The 25,336-nt window shown below is 46.6% G+C and overlaps 4 protein-coding genes across 4 annotated transcripts; all 4 read left to right on the top strand.

The window, feature by feature from the left end:
• The first annotated feature begins 477 nt into the window (after positions 1 to 477).
• Positions 478 to 5,451, top strand: ssx2ipa (synovial sarcoma, X breakpoint 2 interacting protein a). Its single transcript, XM_084481379.1, has 13 exons — positions 478 to 609; positions 865 to 1,031; positions 1,158 to 1,361; positions 1,567 to 1,677; positions 1,796 to 1,931; positions 2,023 to 2,098; positions 2,212 to 2,392; positions 2,577 to 2,736; positions 3,018 to 3,157; positions 3,420 to 3,593; positions 4,394 to 4,511; positions 4,653 to 4,806; positions 5,109 to 5,451. Exons 1-13 carry the CDS (start codon positions 567 to 569, stop codon positions 5,245 to 5,247), a joined length of 1,803 nt encoding a protein of 600 aa, XP_084337505.1. The 5' UTR covers positions 478 to 566; the 3' UTR covers positions 5,248 to 5,451.
• A 229-nt stretch (positions 5,452 to 5,680) lies between these two features.
• LOC311361180 (guanine nucleotide-binding protein G(I)/G(S)/G(O) subunit gamma-5-like) lies at positions 5,681 to 7,035 on the top strand. Its single transcript, XM_084481389.1, has 3 exons — positions 5,681 to 5,866; positions 6,297 to 6,439; positions 6,746 to 7,035. Exons 1-2 carry the CDS (start codon positions 5,696 to 5,698, stop codon positions 6,420 to 6,422), a joined length of 297 nt encoding a protein of 98 aa, XP_084337515.1. The 5' UTR covers positions 5,681 to 5,695; the 3' UTR covers positions 6,423 to 6,439; positions 6,746 to 7,035.
• A 1,028-nt stretch (positions 7,036 to 8,063) lies between these two features.
• On the top strand, positions 8,064 to 10,009 carry fuz (fuzzy planar cell polarity protein; the record flags this gene model as incomplete). The annotated part of the gene is made up of 1 exon (XM_084481382.1): positions 8,064 to 10,009. The coding sequence occupies one exon, from the start codon at positions 8,064 to 8,066 to the stop codon at positions 9,399 to 9,401; it is 1,338 nt and encodes a 445-aa protein (XP_084337508.1). The 3' UTR covers positions 9,402 to 10,009.
• A 2,075-nt stretch (positions 10,010 to 12,084) lies between these two features.
• Positions 12,085 to 24,712, top strand: LOC311361171 (alanine aminotransferase 2-like). The gene is made up of 11 exons (XM_084481381.1): positions 12,085 to 12,790; positions 18,179 to 18,268; positions 18,430 to 18,538; positions 18,972 to 19,105; positions 19,529 to 19,772; positions 20,635 to 20,714; positions 20,832 to 20,968; positions 21,873 to 22,047; positions 22,792 to 22,947; positions 23,169 to 23,281; positions 23,814 to 24,712. Exons 1-11 carry the CDS (start codon positions 12,425 to 12,427, stop codon positions 23,902 to 23,904), a joined length of 1,695 nt encoding a protein of 564 aa, XP_084337507.1. The 5' UTR covers positions 12,085 to 12,424; the 3' UTR covers positions 23,905 to 24,712.
• The last annotated feature ends 624 nt before the right edge of the window (positions 24,713 to 25,336 follow it).

Below are 25,336 nucleotides of genomic sequence, written 5' to 3'. Positions count from 1 at the left end.
AGATAACGCATGGCTGTTGTGCTGCTCCAGAGATTAGAAAGCGAGAGTTGGTTAAAATGTGTCCGAACACGCTCGACATGCCGTGTGGGAGATCCGGCGAATAAACAAGACGCATGATTTTTAGATGTATCAGTTTGTCATCATTTATTTTACCCTACGACTTTATTTTATAGGAATATAAACTTTACATTTGAAAGTCCATGTGCAGATAGTAGTGTAGACAGTTGTACAATATAGCTTTAGTGGGAGTGGCTTGGGAGAGAACTAGTTTGTCTTGTTTTGACATGAATAGGTTGTTGGGTGCATAGTTGTATAATAGTTTCTTTCTCTGGATCATTATTAATGACACGTTGGCCTGCCTAACCTTCATCCATACACCCCTTCTTCAACTGTCTGATAGTACAATCTGTGTTGAATGCAACCCAGATTATCTATCCCCTGATGATGTGGTGGTTTATTTCAGGGCTTTGTTCCAGCGAGTGCCTCCAGTCTGCTGCTCTGCTCTTAATCCGCCCCCAAGATCAGACTTAACTGATGACCGCGCCTGTGTCCTACACTTCTGTGATATGGGAGACTGGTCGAGGACTGCACCATTAGGGATATCTATGGGTAAGTGGGTTGTGCCATTTCAACGCACCCACCACCCAGGCTAGGTCGGAAATAGAAGGGTCCATGAGCTGTATTCCCAAATTGTCTCCATGTGCCCTATATATGTGTTCTCATTTCCAAGCTGTAACCCAATTCTGTAGCCTTCTGAGGTAGTGTAGTGGAAGTGTCATTATTTTATTACATAATCAATTCACATTTTTCAGCCTAAAACGACCAGCAGTGCAAACAGCCTTTTGTTTGCTCTCTCCTTTTTAGAGAACTCTGAGATCTCCAGTATATCACGGGTGACCCTCTCCCCGACCAGACAAAACTACGATTCACTGTATTCCTCCTCTCTGCCGCTGTCCAAAAGCTCACACAATGTCCTAAGTGCCTTCTGCATCGAGGAGAACGTGCCACAATGCATTTTATACATCAACCAGGTACTTCTTGCTTTTTATACACGTTACTACAATGCTTCGGTGACTAGTTCAAGTCCAAGCTGCATCAACCCAGTGTCCTCTGTCCTGCCTCAATACCCGCCATTCCCTCATCCTCCCTCATCCCAGGAGCTGGTTTCATTGGGCCTCGCCTCCATGTGCTTCGCAACGCCAGTGGAGGCCACGCTGAACTCTGTGCCCGCCTTGAACGCCATGTACGAGCTGCTGCAGGCGCAGCGCCGCAGCCAGCGCTCACTGGAGGAGCTGGAACGGGATCTGCTGAGGACCTCCAGCACCCTGGAGCACCTGCAGACCAGCAACTACAGGCTCAAGGTGCCTTGGGTAGCGGGGGTGTGTGTGTGTGTGTGTTGTGTTTTTAAAAAACGCTGCCACTGCACTGTAATGTCAATACTTGTTGGCTCTTGTCGGAGTCCATGAATATCTTAACATTGATTTTTGTCCCAAGGATGCAAAGGTGAACTCGCAAGGCCTGTGTCATGCTGTGTTTCACAAAATGCTTTGGACAATGTGTCAACAGGATCAGTTGGAACTACTGAAGAGGGAGAAGTCTGGACTACACGAGAAGGAGCGACAGCTACAGCTTAAAATCGAGACCTTGCAAAGCTGCCTGAAGTCCGAAAAAGAGGAGGTTTGCATTTTGCAAATTCAGTCATCAGTCAGTCAGTCCGTCAGTCGTGGCTACGGGCCAGTCATTTTCTTGAATAGCAGTGTGCATGGGATTAATCTAGTCGTTTCTCCCTCGACAGATCCAGAAGCTCCAGAATATCATTGCTGGCCGTGCCTCCCAGTACAGCCACGACGCCAAGAGGAAGGAGAGGGAGTGTGTCAAGCTTAAGGAGCGCCTGGGTCAACTGCTGATTGACAAACGGGATAAGAAACTAGGTCTGCTAGCCGCCCGTCGATAGTCTCTTATCGTGTGGGTGCGGGGGTGTTTGTGTGTGTGTGTTCTGAGTATTCTGATCAATTCCAACAGCTATCGACGTACTGAACTACCTGGGTCGATCGGACGGAAAAAGGATCCAGTGGAAGACGGGGAAAGCTGGAACCAGGTAGACTGGCTCATTATTAACTCTTTTTTTTTTTTTCTTGGCAATATATCCTGTGTCTGCCCTCTCTTGCCACAGCAGTTAAAAACCTTGCCATGTTTCATATTCTCCTCCAGCCATGAGGGAGACATGTACAAGTCTCTGCTGAATGACTACGAGGCTCGCCAGCAGTCTCTGATGGTGGAGAACAGCGAGCTGAAGAAAGTCCTCCAGCAGATGAAGAGGGACATGATGTACATCCTGAGTCCACACAAGCCCTGCGCCAGAGGGTCGCCCGGAGACGACAGCCACGAGCGGGTACCCTCTTCTGATTGGTCAAATCCGTCATTGATATTTAAAAAATGTGGTAGTTTATCTGCAACAAAAAAATAATCCTTAGTAATGCATTTCCTCGGAGTGGGGCTGGACTATTGATATTGTTGATGTACATCTGAAAATGATTAGTTGGTCCAGAACTTGACTCCCTCGGGTCCTGTTGTAGGGTTTCCCTCAGGCTGGTTTGGAGGGGGAGGAGGAGACGGGTGAGTGCAGCAGGGAGAACCTGGACCAGTCCTGTGAGCAGGCCCGGGAGCAGCTCACCAACAGCATCAGGCTGCAGTGGAGGAGGCTGAAGAACCACATGGAGAAACTGGACAGCCAAGGTACTGCTGCTCGGTCACACGAGCCAATCCCGACCCCCTCGGTATGGTGGAAGCTCATGTGAGGCATTGACTTTAAAACATAGGGATTATATTATTCAATGGGGTGTTGATATGGTCAAATCTCTATCCCTATCCCCAATTAGGGTCAGCGTAGCCATATTGGGCATTTTAAGATTACAAGATTACTCAATGATCATAATATCCTACCAACACAATAACCCGATAATGCAGTAACAGTTTCCTATCTTTTTTTGTGTCGGTTTTATTTGCCGTCTTCCTAGTGTCTCTGGCCCAGACCCAGCAACAGTCTGGGAGTGAGGAGGCGGTGCCCAGGGAGGTCCACGAGGAGGAGATGCAGAGGATGAGGCTGGAGGTGCAACAGGGCAAGGATTTCATTCACACCCAGCAGCAGCTCCTCCAGGTGGGCCATGCCTCGGTTTGCCATCTGTGGAGGAACACACACACACTGCCACCAGACTTTAGACACCGACTTTTAGACTTTATAACAGAGCTCTCTCCCTCTTTTTTTTTTTTTTTTTTTCAAATTCTTTTTGCGGTTGTCCTGTTTCTGTATAATTCTAGAGACTAGCCAAAACAATGCATTTGTTAATCATAGTTAACTGATATACACCTGTTTACAACCAGCAATTGTAATGCCTACTGGGCTTGGATCACCCAAACAGAAACAACTGAACTCCTCGTTCGACGATGAAACGGCCGCGCTCCTCAACGACTGCTACACGCTGGAGGAGAAGGAGCGCCTCAAGGAGGAGTGGAGGCTCTTTGAGGAGCAGAAGGGCAACTTTGAGAGGGAGAGGAAGAACTTCACAGAGGCCGCCATCCGACTTGGACACGAGGTAGGCCTACTATGAATCTCGGGGGTCAAGGCTGTAGTACACGGCACTGGCCAAAGACATGTTGCTGCTCTGGGCGAGAAATCATTCCTCCAACCCCCGTCGGCACACACTCGAGACTGACCTGTGTGCTGTTATATGACAACTACTGTGCGAGTAAAACACTCAAAAATTGTGCACCACCATATGAATTGATTCATTCACCAAACATGCAATCAGCTAGCCGCCTGACGATATACCTTGGTGGCTACGGGCCATATTTCTGGGCTTCTGGTTCTAGCTATTAAATAGATATCAGAGCAAAGACGTCCTCTTCTGTGCGCCAGTGGTTGTCCGATTAGCAACTTAAAACGCAAGAATGGAGATGAGAGATGGGGTCTATGACCGGATATTTCAGGAGGAGCCAGCTTACACTCTGTGAACAGTTTAAAACCCCTAGAAAAGCCTAATTTAAGATATTTGCTTGACTAAGCCTAATCGTCGTCAGCCGATGGATCCCGGGATTGTTGCCCTCCACACGGACTGTTGACGTGCAACCAAAGTCCCCTCAAACGTTATTGTTCTATACCACTGGGACTACAAACAGAAACCAGACCGTTACTGATGACGAAATATTGTCCCATTGCCTACAGATTCTGCATTCATATGCAGCCATCTGTTCATAGATTACCCAACATATGACACAATTGCTTTATTTAGCTTTCCTTCCAACCTGAACATCTAGTGTGGATCTAGTGTGGCGGTTCTACACAAAATCTGTTTGCCCCAGGAACATATTTCAATTTTCTCTTTGTGTCATATAGAAAAAAACATTTGAAGATGACCGTGCTGCCTGGCTCAAGAATCAATTTCTAAACATGACTCCATTTGTGGACCGAAAGAGATACTCCTTGTCTGACTCCCAGAGTGCCTTATCCATTAGTAAGTGATCACCATGAATATACTGTTCTATTTTACCCTATTTTAAAAGTAGTTGACTTGGACTGATGCCTGGCAATGGGCATCTTGGATAATTATAACTATTAACTGTGTGATATATTGTGTGTGTGTGTGTGTGGGTAGGAAGTGAGCCAGAGTTGCAGCAGTCTTACACACCAGCCAAACTGACCAAGTCCTCCACCTACACTGCATTCTCCACTCCTTATACTTCCATAAGTGCCGGCATGCCATCCACAACAGACCTATACCGTACACTCCACCTTATACCCGACACAAGGTTTGTTGCATCACATACTTGTAATGAATGTTTAGCTCGGTCTATAAAGATGTTGTTTGTTTGTGGTCTTAGGTGGAACGATTATACATCATTAAATATATTATATTAATTTGTAAGTTTTCCACCTAGATCTGTTTTTTTTTAAAATCCGCTTTGAATTCATATGCAAATATAAAAATAATGCATTTTATATTTAATAAAAAAGTTATCTTTAATATTCCAGTTGAAACCAACTATTAACAGTGTATCAGTATTTGACTGTGACACTCTTCTCTGGCTGTCTTTCTGTAACTTTCCTCCAGACACTCAAAGCGAGGGAGCTGGCAAGAGTCGAGCAGCCCCATTCGGGCAGAGAACACTTTTGGGAAATCAAAGCGCAGTGTCCGATGTAGAGACCCTTGTATCCTCTCTCTGGACAAAGACGACGACAGCCCCCTCTGAGGACTCTGTATTTATGGAGTATAATTAGCAAATGGCTTGGCAGACTACATATTATGCACCATCAACACTGCCTCAGGATGCCACAGACTTGTTATTTTTTCAACCATGGATCTTTCACCAAGCTTGATCACAGAGGAGAGCACTTTAATTATACTTTTCTGTTTTTATCTTTTTCAAACTCTATTTGGGCATCAGCCAAGCACTTGTCTGATTACTTTAAGAACACTCCGTTTGCCCATCTTGGGATTTTGTTGTACTTAAAAAGACTTTTGATTGAAAAGTGTTTTAATGAAACTCAATGAGAAATATTGCTTATTTAAATGATAAGCAACGTGTGCAATAAAAGTTTTTGTATTATCCAATTGTTTCACATACTTGTTGGCTTCCATGTATTTGCCCCCTAGTGAATTGTTAAAAGAACTGCACCCAAAAAATAACCGGAATCCGGATGTCATCATCTTTTGCTTTTGTCCCCCAGACTTGTATCTCTTTAGCTAGAGAACTATCGCACCGCACAGCATTATATTCACCAGTCAACATGTCCAGTTCTTCAAATCTCGTCGCCATGAAGAAAATCGTGCAGCAGCTACGCTTTGAGGCGAGCATTAACAGAGTGAAGGTATTTACCGAATGATCTTAAATAACTGATACACCTGGAAACGATCCGCTAACTGGGCTAACGTAGGTGGGCGACGGCGTTAGCAGCTAACGCTGCTCGGGAAAAGAAGGGCGTGGGACTCGAAGGGAGACTGTTGAGCTCCTGTGGGCTCTGGGTGTCCGCACGATGAAAACCCCGTTTAAACAGTGTCGCGTTAACAATGTCTCGATACATTGTGGCATGATTGACATCAAAGATCGATGTAATGCAGTATTTATGTACGGTCCTTTTGAAGCGCCCTAAGGCGCCCCCTGTTTGTAGCCACCGAAATGATGAATCAACCGAAACGATCGAAATGTTCTATCTACTGAAACGAGTGCCTGTGTTTATTTTACACCAATGTTCATAAAATGAACGTGTGTCGGTGTCACTTTCGCTCTTTGGTTTACAGGTGTCCCAAGCTGCTGCAGACCTTCAACAATTTTGCATGCAGAATGCCATGCAGGACCCTCTGCTGACCGGAGTGTCGTCCAGCACCAATCCTTTCAGACCACAGAAAGTCTGCTCCTTTTTGTGAGACCACTGCATTCATCGGTACGTAATTACGTCCTCTTGTGGTTTTTCTTAATCAATTCAAAAAACGTTGCATATATATTCTAAGATTGTTTTTCCCTGTTCCATTTCTGTATTTCTGTCTGATAAAATGTAAGCACATTCCTAAAAAATATAATGAACAATGAACACCATTTTACTGGGGTGGGGGGGAGAGAGATAATCTTTGTATTGCTTCTTTGTGGAGAGGTTGGATAACTGACAATGATAGCATTCATAAATAAGTATGTACTAGCAAAACGAAATTGGTTATGTCTTACCGAAATATATTTTCTATTTGTTCCACAGGCCTTCTGTTAAGTGCTACAGGGAAAAGTTGACCTCAACACTGCTCTTCATGTCAAGCCATTATAATACTGCCACGTGATCTCTTTTGTGTCGATAAAGATGAAATCGTGTCAAAATTGCCATCTATTTTCAACCCGAGGAGAAGAAAGACGGTTTTATTTTTCATGGCACAGTGTGATTTTTTTTTTCAATTAAATTATTGTGCCTTTTCTAACGTTCTATTTTAGCCATCAATGTTCTTGACTTTTTTGTATTTAAGGATTAAAATACATTCTTTACTACTCTCTCAAGTTAGCTGCATTGTGTGTCTTTTTCTCATTTTTATTTTTACAACGCAACATTATTACCTTTCTAAGCATGATAAATAGTGGTCTTATATAATCATTTCTTGCATCATTTATAGCCAAAAGGACAGATTATTTATGGGTCACTTGTATTCGTCATTTTTGGCAGTTTTATGTTTTTTAGCCTCAGTAAATTCAAAGTACCGCACGTTTTAACAGTTAATTATGTATCGACATTGTAATTACGTCTAGATTCAATGCGGTTGAATGATCAATGTTCTCAGTAGCGCCCCCTTGCGTCAAATATTGAGAAGGGTCCAACTGCAGATCCCCCCCCTCCTCGGGCCCCTTAGTTGGCCAATGGGGGTTGAGCATGACCTCCCTTCTCAGGCCCCACCCAGTTCTGTGAGCCAATGGGGAAGGAATTATATGAAGACGGGGTGGTAAATCCGCTAGTCTCGCGAGACTCAAAATGCGGAAGTCAAGAAAAAGGAATTCCAAAGACAGATTATTTTAGTTATTCTAACTTCATACTGAGCTCAGGCATGTATGTCAGTTTTTATAGTTCAATAGAGTGACACGTTGGTATCTATTAATGAAACTGTTTTAGCCATGGAGGATTTTAAGATAGAAAAATCAACGGTGTCATGTGACCGCGACATGAGTTGCTGTGGAAACACGAGCCGCTTGGAGTTCCAGTTACTAGTCCAAACTCAACCCATCCAAACCATAATGTACTAACTAAAATGACAATTGGACACTCTTTCCTGCCTTATAATGTACCAAGATACACAAAGATGCCTTTTTCAACGGATCAGATGAGTCCTTTCTCAGGTCTAGAATTAGATTAGCCTAATTCAGGTAAATCAGGTTAACTTCATATCAATAAGGATAGTTTTTTAAATCTGACCTATCATTCTTGCAACCACATTTTTGTACTTTTTGTACTTGTACTCTGTACTTTCTATGCACCTAATATATCTTAATGTATCATATCCATAATTCCAACAGTGTCCAAGTGTCTCCCATGAGAGATGATGCTCCAGGATGGCTCAACGCAGATCCTCTGCCTCACCGCCAACAGCGGCGTTCCCCTGTTCACCAGGGGGGCCCCCAAACAGCTCCCCTTCTCCGTCATCGGCTCCCTGAACGGCGTGCACATGTTCGCGGACGGCCAGGGCGCCGTGCTGACCAGCTGTCAGACCGACTGTGGCGGTAGAGTCGTGTGGCGCGTGTTCCACAACAGCGTCATGCTCATCGCCGTCAACGGAGGACGTCACGGATCAACGGGCGTCTCGGTCGCTCGGGGCCACGTCAAGGGGGAAGAGCTGTTCCTGGAGCGGCTGCTGGAGAACGTGTGGAACTGCATGGTGCTGGTGCTGGGCCGCGACGAGCTGACCAGCGCGAGGAACGTCGAGCGGCTCAAGAAGGACCTCCGTTCCTGCTTCGGCCTCATCGACCAGCTGCTGGAGGACGGCCACCGGGGCGTCATGGGGAACCTGACGCACTGCGCCGACTGCCTGCTGCCCCCCAGCCCCGCGGCGGTCCAGGAGGCGGTGGACGGCTTCGCCCGGTCCGTGGACAGCGAGTTTGGCTGCCTGGTGGTCCACGGGCGCGTGGCGGCGGCTACCGACAACTGGTGGCGCCTGGCACCGCAGGAAGTGGTTCTGCTCGCCGCCCTGATGCGCATGCTCTCGTCGTCCTCCGGCTCGGCCTCCTGCGACTACCCCGTGTTCCTCCCCCAGGGCAGCCCCACGGTGGCCCACCGCCTCCTCCGCTTCCAGCTGCTCCCGGGGGCCGACGTGTGCGTGCTGTGCGGCCCCGCCCCTTCCCTGCAAAGGGCCCAGAGCGACCTGGTGAGGCAGTTCTGGTCCCCGCTGGCGGAGACCCTGAGGGACTGCCTGGCCGTCGGAGGAGAGCGCTGCCTGCCCGGCGCCGTGTCCCTCCGCGTCCCCCCCGACGTGCTGGCCCTGCTGGTCCTGAACCGGGAGGCCCGGCGCTCCGTCTCCTGCGTGCGGGCCAGTGCCGACGACGGCCCCAACCTGCCCTCCAAAGCCCGCTGCTGGGAGCTGCTCAGGCTCTTCTACACCTTTGCCGCCACGCGCTACTTCGGCCAGGAGGAGGCGCCAGTTCCCGGCGCTCCGGCAGAGGAGAAGGCCCACAGCGGGAGCAGCGCCTCTGGGGACTTTGTGGCTGGATTCGCCCACCAGCCGCTGCAGTGCTATCTGGTCACAGAGGAGTGCAAGTGCTACGGTATGCAGACCGAGCAGCATCAGCTGTTCCTGCTCACCCCGCTCTCCGTGCCCACCTTCGCCCTGAGGAACGTCGCCACGCAGACCCTCTCGGCCGTCACGGCAGACACTGGGTTTTAAAGAAAACATTTCTTGCTGAACATTCAGTTCAATGTATTTCAGGCACAGGGCTTTGCTTCTGACTATATTCTTTTTCAAACAGGGACTCACAAATTATTTATTATTAGTATTTATTTGAAATATGAATTTGTTTTACTGCTATGCTGTGTCACTCACTACATACTGGGCATCAGTACGGGAATCAACAGTGTCTCCAGTTGCCACACCAAATGTGCCCTATGATGTGACTTGGCAACTATTGCAAATAGCCCGTCCTGCTATATCAGCTATTAGAAAATGGGGACAGGCCTCAGTCAGCAGGTATAATTATTTATCTATCTTACTCTGTGACAGTGTAAGCTTAGCTTTGTGATTGAACCTATACTTGAATTATTCACTGTGAGAGAACCTGGAACTGAGATGTATAAACCAAGGGCCGTGTCTGGCCTTTCTTACTCTTTATATGTGCTGTTGTTTCTGTCCCTAATGTTAATGTTGCTTTCAATCCTATGGTTTCTTCATTTGAAATGTCCGATGTCTTGTCTAATACTTGCATTGATTATTCAGTGTATTGATATTGTCAATTGAAGCATAAACAAGAATGTGTTGTTTGTGTCTGGATATCCATGTATATTCAAACAGAGATCAGATTATTAAAGGGAATGAGGTGAAAATGACCCAAGTCGAATATACAGTGACTAATAATTTGATTAGCTCTAATATGCTATAGCCCACTGAAGAATATGTTTAATTGGTTTACTGTGAATAATAGTAATTAAGTGGATGTGGTTGGATGTTCAAATGTGACAAAATGTTTTGTGGTGTTCATAAGCGTTAGTAGAGAAGTGATAGCTTGCCAAAGCACAGAGTACCAGCCCTCACATTTAATCAAAGTTTGTCCTGAACTTGATGCTTTAAGCTGTTGCCAATCCGTGATAGAACCCTGTCCCTTCTCTGTGGATGTTAAATATGTGAGTATTTTTAAACTCTTAAAGATCCCATGGCATACTATTTTATGGATGCTTTAATATAGGTGTTAGTGGGCCCCTAATACAGTACTTGAAGACGTTCAAGAAATTCAGCCTTGGTGCAGAGTTACAGACATTACGAGCCAGTCCCACAATGAGCTCTCCACAAACGTGCCGTTTTTAGAGGCGGGTCAAGGTGGAGGGTGGGGGTGTGGCCCTGAGCAGCTTGTGGCCACGGTACCCTGCGCTAGTGTTTACAGTGGAACACTGCAGGTGCTCCGGCGGGAGTCCTGGAGCTCTATATCTAAATAATATCATATTACATTTAGATATCTATATAATATAATTTATTATCATGGTCAAAAGCTGTTTGCGCCGCCGGATGATATTATGAATCTCAAACGACTGCGTCGGGTTCTCATACGCCTCTGGTTCTTCCACATCAATACAGACTGAACCGCAAAATGGAGGAGAAAGGGATTGTTGCCCATGATTGTTGCCCGGGGTTGTCTGCGTCGGGTTGGTTGAGAAGGGGAACCGTGACATGGAGGAGAAAAGGATTTTTGCCCAGGATTGTCCGTCGGAGCCCCGCTGCCCGCTGGCCACCCCCGGGGCTGCCCGCCCAGCCCCGCTGCCCGCTACAGCGGGGCTCCGACGGACAATCCTGGGCAAAAATCCTTTTCTCCTCCATGTCACGGTTCCCCTTCTCAACCAACCCGACGCAGTCTAGTCTTTTCATCAAATGGGAGCTTTATGCAAGCTTGCGTTATTGTGTTGCGTGTTATGCGCCATAACACCAACAGCAGAACGGTTATCCAAATAACAAAGAACACTTACGTTACAGTGTGTGTATTCACACACACACACACACACACACACACACACACACACACACACACACACACACACACACACACACACACACACACACACACACACACACACACACACACACACACACACACCTCAATGTCAGGCCAAATTCTCTGGGCGGGCCAAGCAGAGAAAGGGGAGGTAACCTGGCCCCATATGACGACATATGGGGCTGGAAGCCAAATCTAAGCGTTTCAGCTATCCTTTTTTCAAAGGCGGAGCAAGATACCTACTTCTCGGTTTACACCTAATGCGATTTTTACCTACTGGGGGACCATAGGGAGGCTAGGGGACCTCAACTTAATGTTAGAAAACCTCATAATGCCATGGGACCTTTAACTAACTCCTGAGAGAATGGCCGGATTGACAGCAGCTATACAGAGCGCTGACCTTGTTCCTCCACCTGGCATTCGCACTATACTCGTCTACAATATGCCATCCAAACACAAAACAGAATGCAAAGCATGGGACTTGCACAGACTATGAACTGGCCGGTATCCACTTCTGGTTTCCAATGCTTCAACTTCCTGTGTTATTGTGTAACTCTCTTTACCCAAGTTTGTATTATGTCATTAACTCAAATCCAGATGAAGACTAGACAGTTTCCTCACAGATATAACATTAAAAACTAGGCAAGAAAAAACATTCTCAAACTTATTGGCATAGTAGAATCATTTCCAACTCTCCCCCCCCCCACCCCCCACGTGTAGTGTAATTCAAAAGATGGTTGAGCTGTCGAGCCTGGTTGGTCCAGTCAGTGCTCTTACATAGCCCCTCTTATCCCTTCCGTCGCCTCGGTAACCGGAGACTCAAGCTCAGATTGGCAACATAACGGTGTGTGAGCAGAGAGTAACGGCATGAGGGGAGGAGGGGAGGACAACATGCACACAAGGAGGCGGTTATTCAACTCGGTTCAGAGATGTTGCCGTGGTTAGTGGTGCCGAAGTCCTTTGCCCGGATCGTTGTTGTTGTTAAATGCGGTACTTGGTGAGATATACACGGGTAGCGTGACGCTAAGCAGTTTGAAGAAGCGAACGCCTTCCGCCGGCCGGTGCCAGGTTCAAAGGTCCAGGGCTCGGCGTGGTTCAGTTCACAAGCGCGGTTGTTTGCACTTTCACAGCGTTGGAGAGTTTGGCTAGTGTTGGGACGGTGGTTGCAGAGCACCACGGATATTTGCAAATCCGGTGAAACCTTAAGAATAACATGGCAGCCACGTGGATACAAAGAATACCGTCTAGGAACGTCCGTCTACTCACAGGTGGACGGAACGACACGGCGTTCGCTTGTGGCGGCGGCGTGCAGCAGCAGCAGCACCCCGCCGCCGCACGCCCGAGCACCCCGGGTGCTCATTCATCGTCCCCGCTGTACCGCTTCACTGCCCCGAGCAGAGCCCACTCTGGACTCAGTGCCTCGCGGCTTGGATACCCCAAGGAGAAAATGTCCGAGAACGGACCGTGGGCTAAGGTGTTGACCATCGACACCATGAATCCCACGGTGAAGAAGGTGGAGTACGCCGTGCGGGGACCCATCGTGCAGCGCGCCGTGCAGATCGAGAAGGAGCTTCGGGAGGTTGGTGGCGGTGTCCCCACTGCAGGCCTAGTCTTTGTTTACATTTTGTTTTTGACCTACAGTGTTTTATTTGACACGGATAGTGATTGCGTACAGCGGTGTGCTTTGTATGCGATTTCATATCGAATAACGGATCCCAATCAGTCGTTGTACTTGCGGTGCACGGTGCATGTGCCGTTACTGCATGGTGCACTGACGTTAACAACAAAGGTATCTGGGCACCGACAAATAATGCAGAGATGTCGTTTAAGCATGTGTTATCCATACATTTGAGTACATTGAATACACATGCCTTGAACATAATCAATAATAAGTCAATAAGTCAATAAATGAGTTGCACGTGTATTGTCCTAAATCTCGTCTGGTCATTTACATGTGGAGTGCAGTGAAGGTATTTGGGCAAACATATACTTTAAAATCATATATGAAATCTTTATTCCCGATCCATGGCCATTTGTTTCTAATCACCATTAGAAGATTAGTCCCTTTCCCGAGTATTTACAAATCTCTCCCCCCCCCACCCCCACCTCAAAGTCCCTTCGTTATTTAATTAGCAGCAGGCCTATAATTAGCCAGGCACACTACAGAATCCAGGGAGATCTACTGAGATATTTGGCCAGGCTCACCTAGACCTTGAGCTATTTCTTTATTTATATCTGTTTGCTCCTTTCTCTCTTCGAGTGGTCAAGCGTTATCTCCACCACCTCATTGTTGGAACTCGCGGTGTGGTTTAAAAAATATCGGAGGAACGTTGATCATCTCCAATATTTGCAGAACACTCAGTACATCTGCTGTTAGTATTTTACAAGCGATTACTATTTACTACATTCTGAAAAAATAGTGAATCATTCCATCTGTGACACCAGTCCAGGACAAAGACATCCTCTATCCTTTTCCTTTCAGACTTTCTGGCTGCATAAATTATATCCCTTACTACATACTCCACTAATGTGTGTACTAAGGCGGCAAGGCGCATCATTCATTCTGACACAATGGTTTGAATAACGAATAGTTAAGAAAGCGATAGCCCTTTTCTTCTTTCAGCAATTCATGTTGTTGTCAAGGAAACCAAAGCATGGTGTACAGAGTGCAGTCAGGTGTGTTAAGTGTCGTTGGGGCTATTAGCCTGCCTTGGTGAGAGATGATTCTTGTGTCTCAGAAAATAGACTTTTATAGCAGGTGTTCTGTGAGAAGATGGCCTATTTACGACCTTTGCGGTCCTTCAGTAATGCTGTTAATAGAGAGCCAGCTCATCCTTAGCCAGTGGCCTCTCCTATCAAGCCAACAGCCTGTAGGGTAAATTATGCACAGAGGCCTCTATATTCAGTACAAATTCAATGCCAAACATTTGTTTCCTTTACTTCTGTCACTGTTTGACTCCCTGAAAAGAATTGTCCCTATTGTACAGAGCTACCAGAATATATATATATAATCTCTGATGATTATGAAATCACAGCAAAACTGATGATTGATTTATTTCAAGTGGCAATCTTGAAGATAACCAAAGATTTTCATTGAAATACAGTTAAGTCACCATCTCTGAACAAGTATTGCCCACTGATGAAAGCCTGCGCATTTGAGGTGTTATGATTGTTACGAACTGGGTGTTGGTCGGGACATTCCTGCCATGCCTTTTCAATAACAAGTAGTGCACAGTTAGTGATGCGTTTGCCCTCGCCCAGCGGCGGGTAGAAGGCCCGAGACTATGGGTACGGCAGAGCCACCGCTACAGGTTCGCTCATCAACTCACTTGTGTGTCAAGCGTTATAAGTTTGTTTGCCACTGGAGCCCCCCAAAGAGAATGAAATCGAGCTCTTCAAGATGACCACGTTAACACTATGAAAGTTGCATTACGGAGTAGATGGTTGGCCCTCAGACTGGCCCACACACACATAGTGTTCCCCTCTACGATTTATGTCAAGCAGCAGTGCTGAGGTGTGTATGAGGTGCACACTGTTGATGCCAGCCTTCACTGTGTTGCTGTATGCAACCAACACTATTTGTCAGTTGTCTGTATTTCCCCCCAATATTTCTCCAATGATGATAATACTAATTTAACAATTGTTTGGTTGCACTAGGGGCATCCGCATCTTATTGATATAAATACAGTATATAAAAAAGATATTTATTTGCGTGGCGCTAGTAATCCAGTGGCAGTACTGTCACTGTGCCACAGCTGGATGCATGAAGGAAAAACACTGGGATAGGTGTAGGGTGTCTGTGGGAAGTGGGGCATGATGTTTTATTTTTTGAGCATTGAGGATTTCCCTGACACCCAATCTCACTCGGATCTCTCACAGTAGATTCCGGGTAATCTTAACAATGATTGTTTTGTACTTTGCGAATAAATAATCTTTTGAGGAGACTTTGAACCCTGCTGGCCCAAATCATTAATCCTTCCTAATCCTTTAACTGAAAGTTTATTGTTGTTAGTGATTTCACTTTGATGTGCAGTTAAAAAAAAAATAAAAACATTGCTGTGGATGTACTGAGCTGAAGGCAACAAACACATACTTAGTATTGTCACCAGGCAGAACTTTAGGAGCGAATTGCCTTCAGTCTTTAAATTGGGTTCATTGTGGAAACAAAATCGGTGAAACCATGCGAGTCGGAAGAGAACACGTAACCTAAGTAAACCATGGCAATCAGAAATGATACGCAGCAATATAAAGTACAACAGTGAAAGAATTGTCCTTCATCTTTTTAACTTATTGTGAGCTTTGTTAGTTTGAACGACACTAGTATACAATAAGAGTGACCTCCTATCTTGCTCCCCTTTTGGGGAAGTTGTATATTCTGTGTGTGTTGCTTGGTTTCGGTCTGAGTGTTTGCTCCTTTCATTTAACAAAACACACCGGGAATGTTTTTGTACCATTCAGCCTCATCTCTCCGGGGAGGTGGCTGTTGTTCCACCAACTGGGGGGGATGTTTTGTTCTAAATTATCCTTGGCTCTTGATTGTGAATGTTGAACCCTGGACTGAGGAGTGTGCATCGCTCGGGCCCTGCCATTGGTTTAGCCCAAGAGACGCCTCCCTTGTGCAGCCAATGAGGTACAGGCCACATGACGGATGTGTTCTTTTCGATATGAAATATTTGGATTGGAACGGCTTTAGCGCTTGACCCTGGCAGGACAAACGCCAGGGTGGGGGGGGGGGGGGGGGGGGTTTCAGCTGTGTGCCCCTGGAATGAACAGCGTGTGGCCTGCAGTCCTACACCCTTGAGTTCCAGACAGACACCTGGTTGTGTGTGCGTGTGCGTGTGGCTGTGTGTGGCTGTGTACAAGGGATCATGTTTTTTTCGCCATCTCTGTTTGCTGTGACGCATTTGATTTGATGTTCCTTTGCCCCAGAGTGATACTGAACCAAGACTAGTAGACATAAGGTTTAGAGGTTAGGGGCATGTTTCTGTGCATCTTGGGCTGTGTCTGTAAGATAAGGACACCCGATCGGCCTCCGGGGTCTTGATGTGTACACATTAGGGACACACTGCAAAGGTCGTTGGGACAGATTGACGGACCTGTATATTTCTCCAGCTGATTGTCAAAGTCAGCTGGAGAGATATACAGGTCACTCAATGGTAAACATTTGATTTATTTATATTGTGTTGTCCCATATTTTATATTAATTCTTAATGATGCAATATGAGATACATTAATTTAATTATTCATATTCATCCATTACATGCCCTCTACTGAAAATCATTATCATTATCATTATCATGCATGCTTGTGTCTGAAAAACAAATCTCTGGGAAAAATGTAGACCAGATGTGCGCTGTGGTCACACTGTTTTTGTGTGTGTGTGTGTGTTGCTGACACAGCAACACAGACTGAGTTTAGCTTTGCAAGCAGCAACTTTGCTTTGTTGACTTGCTCAGAGATACTGTCCTCTGCTCGCCCATTAGCTCAGTTCCTGCTGTTTGTTTTCTTTTGATAACAGCAATGGAGCAAAGAATGACATCCCATCAGATCTCTAGAGTTGCACAGACCTTCCCTTCACGGCTTTCTGCACAATTATGATCTTTTAGATTTTTGCTACTCAAGCCTCCATGCAGTTCGTTGAGTCAGCAGTTTATTCCAACAATGACCTTTCAAAACATGAGAAACTGGGAAATGGTGTTATGTCTGATATGTTTTAGTAATGGTTAGAGCACAAGCGATGTATCTGTTGGCCGATTCTATCGGTCGATATTGGCCTATCATAGATATATCAGTATCGATGTATATGTTTGCCGATACACACTGATATGAAAAGCTGATGTGAAAAGGTGTCGATTTATAAATGTAATCACCTCTTTATGAATCCTCTACAGCGGTGGTTGATCCTCTAAATGCCTTCACTGAGCACATACACATGAACACTCCCAACACTTGGAGTTTTGCATCATGTCTAGATGATAAACTAGTCAGGCTCTAGTAGTAATAATTCTAGTATTATTGACTTCCCTCCTTTTTCTGAAATGGCATGTTTTTCAAGTGTGTGTGTGTGTGTGTGTCTCTTTTAATGAGCGTGTGATAATGTTCTTCTCTTGTTTGTGTGTGTGTATGTGTGTGTGTCTCTTTTAATGAGCATGTGATAATGTTCTTCTCTTGTTTGTGTGTGTGTATGTGTGTGTGTCTCTTTTAATGAGCGTGTGATAATGTTCTTCTCTTGTTTGTGTGTGTGTATGTGGCTGACACAGCAGATCTTAGTTTTGCAAGCAGCAACTTTGCTTTGTCGACTTGCTGTGAGATGCTGTCCTCTGCTCGCCCAGTAGCTCAGATCCCTACAATCAAGAAGAGAAATAAGTCCCCAATTTAGAGGAAAAAAAAAATGGGTCAAATCACTATGAACGTTCCACTCTGCTGCGAAACACAGGGGGCGATCTTTTCGTGACGTCTGAGAGAACTTTTCCAGACATGACGACGAGGTGCCCCGGTGGCGTTGTTTGGGTAGACGCGTGGAGCTCTGCCTGGGCTGCGGTTGTGACTGCGGTGACTCCGGAGAGAGAGCTGAGCTTTTCAACACTTATTGTACAACACCACGAGCGCCGTGTGTGTGTGTGTGTGTGTGTGTGTGTGTGTGTGTGTGTGTGTGTGTGTGTGTGTGTGTGTGTGTGTGTGTGTGTGTGTGTGTGTGTGTGTGTGTGTGTGTGTGTGTGTGTGTGTGTGTGTGTGTGTGTGTGTGTGTGTGCCGTAACCATGGGGATAACAAATCTGCCCCCCCCCCCCTCCTTCCTAGAACTCTCAGACCAATTTTATTTTTTTTAAATATCAGTGTTCGAATTCCAGCTGAAACTGTGGGTTCACTGGCTCTTTCAGCAGCTGTATGTATTACCCAGCCAACCCTTACTGCTCTTTGCAGTCTAGATCATCATTTGACTTCATTGTTATTGTCTTCTGTCTGCAGGGAGTGAAGAAGCCCTTTGCAGAGGTCATCAAGGCCAACATCGGTGATGCACACGCCATGGGTCAGCAGCCAATCACCTTCTTCCGACAGGTCCGCAGTCTGCACCCAACCTCTCCCATGCCCCATATCCCAAACATGGCATTGTTAATGATTGATTGCCCTCCAGCTGCTGTTTAAACTGTCCCTCTGTCTCGGTGTCTCTCTCTCTCGGTCTGTCTGTCCCTCTGTGTCTTTCTCCCGATGGTCCTCAGGTGCTGGCGATGTGCTCTTATCCAGAACTGTTGAACGACAGCTCATTCCCAGAGGACGCTAAAAGTAGAGCTCGCCGCATTCTGCAGTCCTGCGGAGGAAGCAGTCTCGGTGTGTGGCTTTCTTTACTGGGCTGTGGTTCACCTCGCGAACTCGTGAAAAGTAGCTCATCCCAGCGTTTGTACTTGTACAGATTCCTCTATCCGACGGCAAGATTACTCCCTATCCAAGTCAGAGTAAATGAATACATAATCAGCTCTCTCTGTCTTGCTATCTTTCTTTTCTCTCTCTCTCTCACACACACACACACACACACACACACACACACACACACACACACACACACACACACACACACACACACACACACACACACACACACACACACACACACACACACACACACACACACACACACACACACTCTCCCCACCCCCCTCTCTTTCTCCTCACACACACATTCTCCCCACCCCCCCTCTCTCTTCCTCACACTGGTCCTTATTGTTGACCCGGGTCTCTCTGTGACCTTTGCCCCCCCTCCCAGGCTCCTACAGTGCCAGCCAGGGCATCGACTGCGTGCTGCAGGACGTGGCTCGCTACATCGAGCGGCGGGACGGCGGCGTGCCCTGCAACCCCGAGGACGTCTACCTCACCACGGGCGCCAGCGACGGCATCATGGTGCGGTGCACGCATGCGGTCTTCTAAAAGCGCGAGTCGAGTCGACGGGTCTCACCACCTGCACATACTACGTCGTTGACCCAGTTCTTCAACATCGGTGTTTGGGTCTAGCGCTGAAACTACGCACAAAACTCCCATTTAGTTATGTAACTAGGGTGATCTGGCAAGATTAATCACTATGCTGTAACCCTCAGGACCATATAAAAAAAATAAAAATGTCATTTTTAACAACCAAATAGACGCAAATAACTATTTCCCTTTAACAATGCAATAGCTGTCACCCCCCAACGAATAAGGCGACACCGAAAGCTGGAGGAGGAAACTGCGCCACACCACACCGCACGGCCGGCCGCCCCCTGTCTCTGTTGCCATGGTAACCGTCTGGATGTGTGTCGCCCCCCCCCTCACCCCCCCCCCTTCCAGACCATGCTGAAGCTGCTGGTGTGCGGCGAGGACGAGGGGCGCACGGGCGTCATGATCTCCATCCCCCAGTACCCGCTGTACTCGGCGGCGCTGGCGGAGCTGGGCGCCGTGCAGATCAACTACTACCTCAACGAGGACAAGTGCTGGAGCCTGGACCTGGGCGAGCTGCGGCGCGCCCTGGAGGAGGCCCGGCGCCACTGCAACCCGCGCGCCCTCTGCATCATCAACCCCGGGAACCCCACCGGTACGAGTGGCGGGTGTGTGTGTGTGTGTGTGCTGGCTGGCTGGCTGTCTGTCTGTCTGTCTGTCTGTCTGTGTGTGTGTGTGTGTGTGTGTGTGTGTGTGGCTCTAGAGCGAGCGTTGCGCTGCGTGTGTCAATACCACCGGTACGAGTGGCGGCGGCGGCTGTGTGTGTGTGTGTGTGTGTGTGTGTGTGTGTGTGTGTGTGTGTGTGTGTGTGTGTGTGTGTGTGTGTGTGTGTGTGTGTGTGTGTGTGTGTGTGTAGAGCGAGCGTTGCGCTGCGTGTGTCAATACCACCGGTACGAGTGGCGGCGGCGGTGTGTGTGTGTGTGTGTGTGTGTGTGTGTGTGTAGAGCGAGCGTTGCGCGTGTGTCAATACCACCGGTACGAGGGCGGCTGTGTGTGTGTGTGTGTGTGTGTGTGTGTGTGTGTGTGTGTGTGTGTGTCTAGAGCGAGCGTTGCGCTGCGTGTGTCAATACGAATGAGATCATCTCGACAAATACGCTGATGTCGTTTTCTAAATGAAAGCCCCTCTGCCGTTAGTGTACAAAAGTGTCGTGACCACGCACGTCATATTCACGCTCTGAAGTGTCACGGGATTGGACAGGGAAAAGTAGGTCCACGTTTTAAGAACAAATAAATGTCAATGGTAGCAATATAAATTGTTCTGCTTTGTTTTTATGGTCCGTGACTGTAGCCATGCTAAGCGATTGGACTGACAACTATCATTCTTATATAATCGTCTGTTTTAAATCACTGACCTTTTTGCCACGGTGGCAATATTCTAATACCTAAATGTTCCACTAGAGGGCAGCAAAGGATGGCACTGCCAAACTCTCAACAGTCGTCAACCCCTTCTCCCACAGGCCAGGTTCAGAGCAGAGATTGTATCGAAGATGTGATCCGGTTTGCTGCTAAAGAGCGCCTCCTACTGATGGCAGATGAGGTAAAGAAATAAATATGGCTGAATGTGAATGTTTCTCCTTTTTGTATACGAGTAATGTAACGTTTCGTCACTCTCCTCTCGTAAATATAACGCAGCGTTTGTGTTGTCGTGGCCCAGGTCTATCAGGATAACGTGTACGCCGAGGGCTGCGAGTTCCACTCCTTCAAGAAGGTTCTGTTCGAGATGGGACCAGAGTACTCGGACAGTGTGGAACTGGTCTCGTTCCACTCTACCTCCAAGTGCTACATGGGAGAGTGAGTTTCAGGAGATCGTATCTAGAGACGTAGGGGCAAAGTGTAGAGCAGGCCTATTCAACTAGCGGCCCTTCTTATTTTTTTCTGGCCTGCAAACTGAATTTTTTTTTTTTTTGCTTTTGTTTTATTTATCATATTATAGTGTAATATGATAAGTAAAACGAATGCATTAAATCTGTCATACACATGCCTGTAAGGCTCGGTCTGCACCTGCTATTGGCTCAGTCAAGCTCACGTTGCATTTTATGCTGGCGGGCCGCGGCGAAAGACACGTTAGCTAGGCTAACAACACGCTTCAAGATGTCTCTCTCCAAGCCCAAAAAACCGTAATCCATATATTTGTAAAAAAATAAAATTTAAAAAAACATAACCAAAAAATAAAGATAATAGTGTCCACTATACCGTCGATTGCGAAAATCGCCAATTCAAAAGCGTATGGACTGACAAATATTTATTAACAAAAAATGTTCTAATGATAGGATTAAAAGTGAAGAAGAAAGGAATGCGTCTGACAAGTTTATTCCATGTAGTAGTACTATATCCATTAAGTTAACGCTACTTTAAGATTTATTTGTAGCGATTCATTGACACAGTTTTACTCTATGTGTGACCCATGAACCCCCCAGTGGTTTTCCTCATTTGGAGGTTGAACAGCGCCGGTGTAGAGGCTGGGGTGGACTCCCAGCCCAAAGGTTCTGGGTTTGAACGCCTGGTCCTGCGGCCTACCTGTACGCACCCTTGAGCAGGACGACCCTAACCCTAACCTGCTCATTAACGAGCAAGTTAATCAAACAAATCAAAGCCACTGCACGACCAAACAGTACCTAGTCTGGTGGTGAACATGTTGCCCACTTTGTCTCCGTGACCCCGTTTCCCCCTCGCTGACCTGGTTTGTCATCTGCAGGTGTGGGTTCCGCGGGGGCTACATGGAGATCATCAACATGGACCCGGAGGTGAAGGCCCAGCTCAACAAGCTGGTGTCTGTGCGCCTCTGCCCCCCCGTGCCCGGCCAGGCCCTCATGGGGCTGGTGGTGAACCCCCCCCAGCCCGGGGAGCCCTCCTACATCAACTTCATCGAGGTCTGCACGGGGCTTTTTCTCTGTCCAAAATGCTACGGTTTAACCCTTTTGTCATTGTTAATCAACTGTTGACGTATAGATATCGATTATACTGTATATGATGGATGGTTTGTCAAACTTTATTGGTTTATATATATGTATATAATGATTTATTATATTATATATTTTTTTTTTTATGGCTGCACATTGGCCCTCCCTGGGATAAGGGATCCCTCCTCAGTGTTCCTTCCCTTTCCCCACTGGGTTTTGGAGAGCATTCTGTCCTCCTCGAGGGCTTAGGCCAGGGAAACGTGGGCCTGTAGACCTCCTCAAGGTCACACAGCCTCTCAGTAACTTAACTTGGTCGCTCTAATAGCCCTGCCTTCTCCCAACGGCTGACCTTTCTGCGTGTCCCATTGCTATTGATTTGCTGCAGACAGGCTTCTATTAATCTATACTCCAACCCGCTCCGGTGGCCTGCCAAGTCGTGAAACCCAAAACCATCGGAAGACTGTTGGGGGGGGGGTTTGTTTTGCCTCCTGCATTTATGTGGTTAATTTCAAGTCCTCCATGGGCTCTCGGTTCTCTGTGTGTTCCAGTGCATTCTGAGCTTTTTTTTTGTTCTCAGTACACAGTTATGCTTGTTACCACTCTGCCCAACTTGTTGTTCACTGAGGAGGACAGATGCTGTTGTTGTTGATGATAATGTCTTGACCCTCGCCTAACGTTCTCGTCTGTATTTATTTTGTCCCTCCTCTCGCCCAGGAGCGCTCTGCCACCCTGAGTGCCTTGGCAGAGAAGGCCCGGCTGACTGAGGAGATCCTGAACACTGTGCCGGGCATCAGCTGTAACCCCGTGCAGGGGGCCATGTACTCCTTCCCCAGCATCAGCCTCTCGAAGGCAGCCATCGAGGAGGCTGCGGTCAGTCCCCCCTCCCACTCATTTATTAGTAATAAGTAATGATATATAATGCCCCGTCACCCAATTTTTCAGTTCACCTATTAGAGCTCTGATAAAAGTGTGAGTTTTAACATTTTTCTTATATACTGTACTAATCCACATTTGAGATGTCCCATCGGGGATGAATAAAGAACATGTTTGTCTCGTCTCTTTTCTCTTTCTCGCTTCCTCCTCCCCTGCAGGAGAACCACCAGGCCCCGGACATGTTCTACTGCATGAGGCTGCTGGAGGAGACCGGGATCTGCCTGGTGCCCGGGAGCGGCTTTGGCCAGAAGGACGGCACCTACCACTTCAGGTAGCGGGACCAGATTCAGATTCAGATTCAGACAACTTTATTTATCCCCAAGGGGCAATTCGGTTTAGCAGACTCAGTTTCATTAAAAGACAAATAAAAGAAAGAGAAGGGAGACAAAAACAAGTTCATATCAGGTAAACAGTATGTGGCACAGACTCTCACCGCACGTTGGTAATAATAAAGATAAAAAGTAATACATACATGGCACCATAAATAAATAGCAACAGTAAATACAACAATATAAGTGCTGTCACATGCCCTCCCGGTTTAAGAACCTGATGGCAGAGGGAAGAAAGGATTTTGCCCGACGGTTTGTCTTGACAAGAGGTGCAGCAAAACGACCAATAGGGTTCACCACGCATACACACACACACACTGGGATCTCAAGTGGTCCCGCTATACTCCCCCAATGCTCTTTCATCAAACTGCTTCCATTTCAGTTGCTTCATGGCTCCCTTTTTTTAAAAAGGCCTATCTATGATGGATTCAGATGAATGACGACCTCGATTCCTCTTTAATCCCCCCCGTTCAGGATGACCATTTTGCCGCCGATGGACAAGCTGAAGGTCCTGCTGATCAAAGTGAAGGAGTTCCACCAGAGGTTCACCAACCAGTACTCCTAGACCGGCCTCCTCCTCCTCCTCCTCCTCCTCCTCGGCACCAGGGGGAGTGCGGGCACACACCGAAAATGCCACGAGCTCCATACATACATCAGTCGTTTAGAAAGTGCCTTCCCCTCTAAGTGGCTTTGGTGGTCTCCATGACGATGTACTTTAGCCCCACCCCCCCGGCGCGGTATTTCGATTGGAAATGGCGCAAACGGAGAAGCGTACTCTCTCTCTCTCTCTCTCTCTATCTATCTCTGGTGTATCAGCAGACACTACTGCTGCAAGATCAGGAGTAAACAAAGGACGGCAAAGTTGTGTCATGACGCACACCATCATGTTAACGTGTGCCATTTGCTATCTTTAAACAATATATACGTATGTACGTATGTACACACATACATATACACATACAAACATACGCTGGTCGGTGTCTTTCTTTTTATAACAAGTTTACAATAAAAGCTTGTCTTATGGATAATGAAATGTACCTGAAATATGAAATAAATGTATGGAATATATGCCAAATAATAGACACAGGAATGAAGGATATCAGTTGAAGGAGATGAACATAGATGAGTATAAAGATTGTCAAAGACCCCCTCCCCTTTCATTATGCCTATTAGTACATTTGGATGATTTTTTTGCAGTTCTGATTTTGACTTTTCTTTAAACGTAGTAGGTTTCGAAGGTGCACAATGTCTCAATGAAGTGGAATTGCAATTTTTCTGTTATATGACAACTAATCATTTGTAAAGTTTTGATATGGATGATGTAGTCTTTATTTCTCTGCCTTAATTCTGAATAAATCCTAACAACCACAATGGACCTGTCTCAATGTCATTTAAAGTGGCTTTCAAAACACCCAAGCTCAAACTAGTGTGAACAAGCACGATACATAGAAATATGTGTCTATATATGTCTGAACTGAAACCAGGAGCCTTATTCAAGTGTCTCTTGGATGTCTCTGTAGGAATGGAGAGAGAGTTCCAGAGCTTGGATGCATCCCACTGGTTAAAACATGACTTATCTGACAGCAATTGCTTTAACGGACCGTAAAACATATGCGGCCGGATCAGGGTCCTCCCTCGACGCATAGCTTAACTTCACAGCCAGGTGTCCACAGTATTGGGGTTCTCTAGCACAGGGTGGTGCCTGGCAACATGTTAAATGTCTGTGGAGCTCCTAGAGACATTTGGACACATCTCTCTGTAATACAGAAAGACATGGCTGAGACGAAAAGATTAGTAGATACATAGTATGCAAACAGTTGGATTTAAAAAAGAAATGTTTGCCAAGCATAATCTTCCCCTGAGTGTCCCTCTTACCCACCAAATATCTTTCAATTACTCAAAAAACTGTTATTTGTGTGCACTCATGAGTTAGGCATCATGTGTTTGGCCATTGCATGGAGATGACAGATGTCCACATTTTGGCTGACATTTCATAC

This window comes from Micromesistius poutassou (assembly GCF_964030765.1).
Source record: "Micromesistius poutassou genome assembly, chromosome: 16".
In the NCBI taxonomy this organism is placed as follows: Eukaryota; Metazoa; Chordata; class Actinopteri; order Gadiformes; family Gadidae; genus Micromesistius; species Micromesistius poutassou.
Note: the sequence above shows the minus strand (reverse complement) of the source record. Positions and strands in the feature narration are given on the sequence as shown.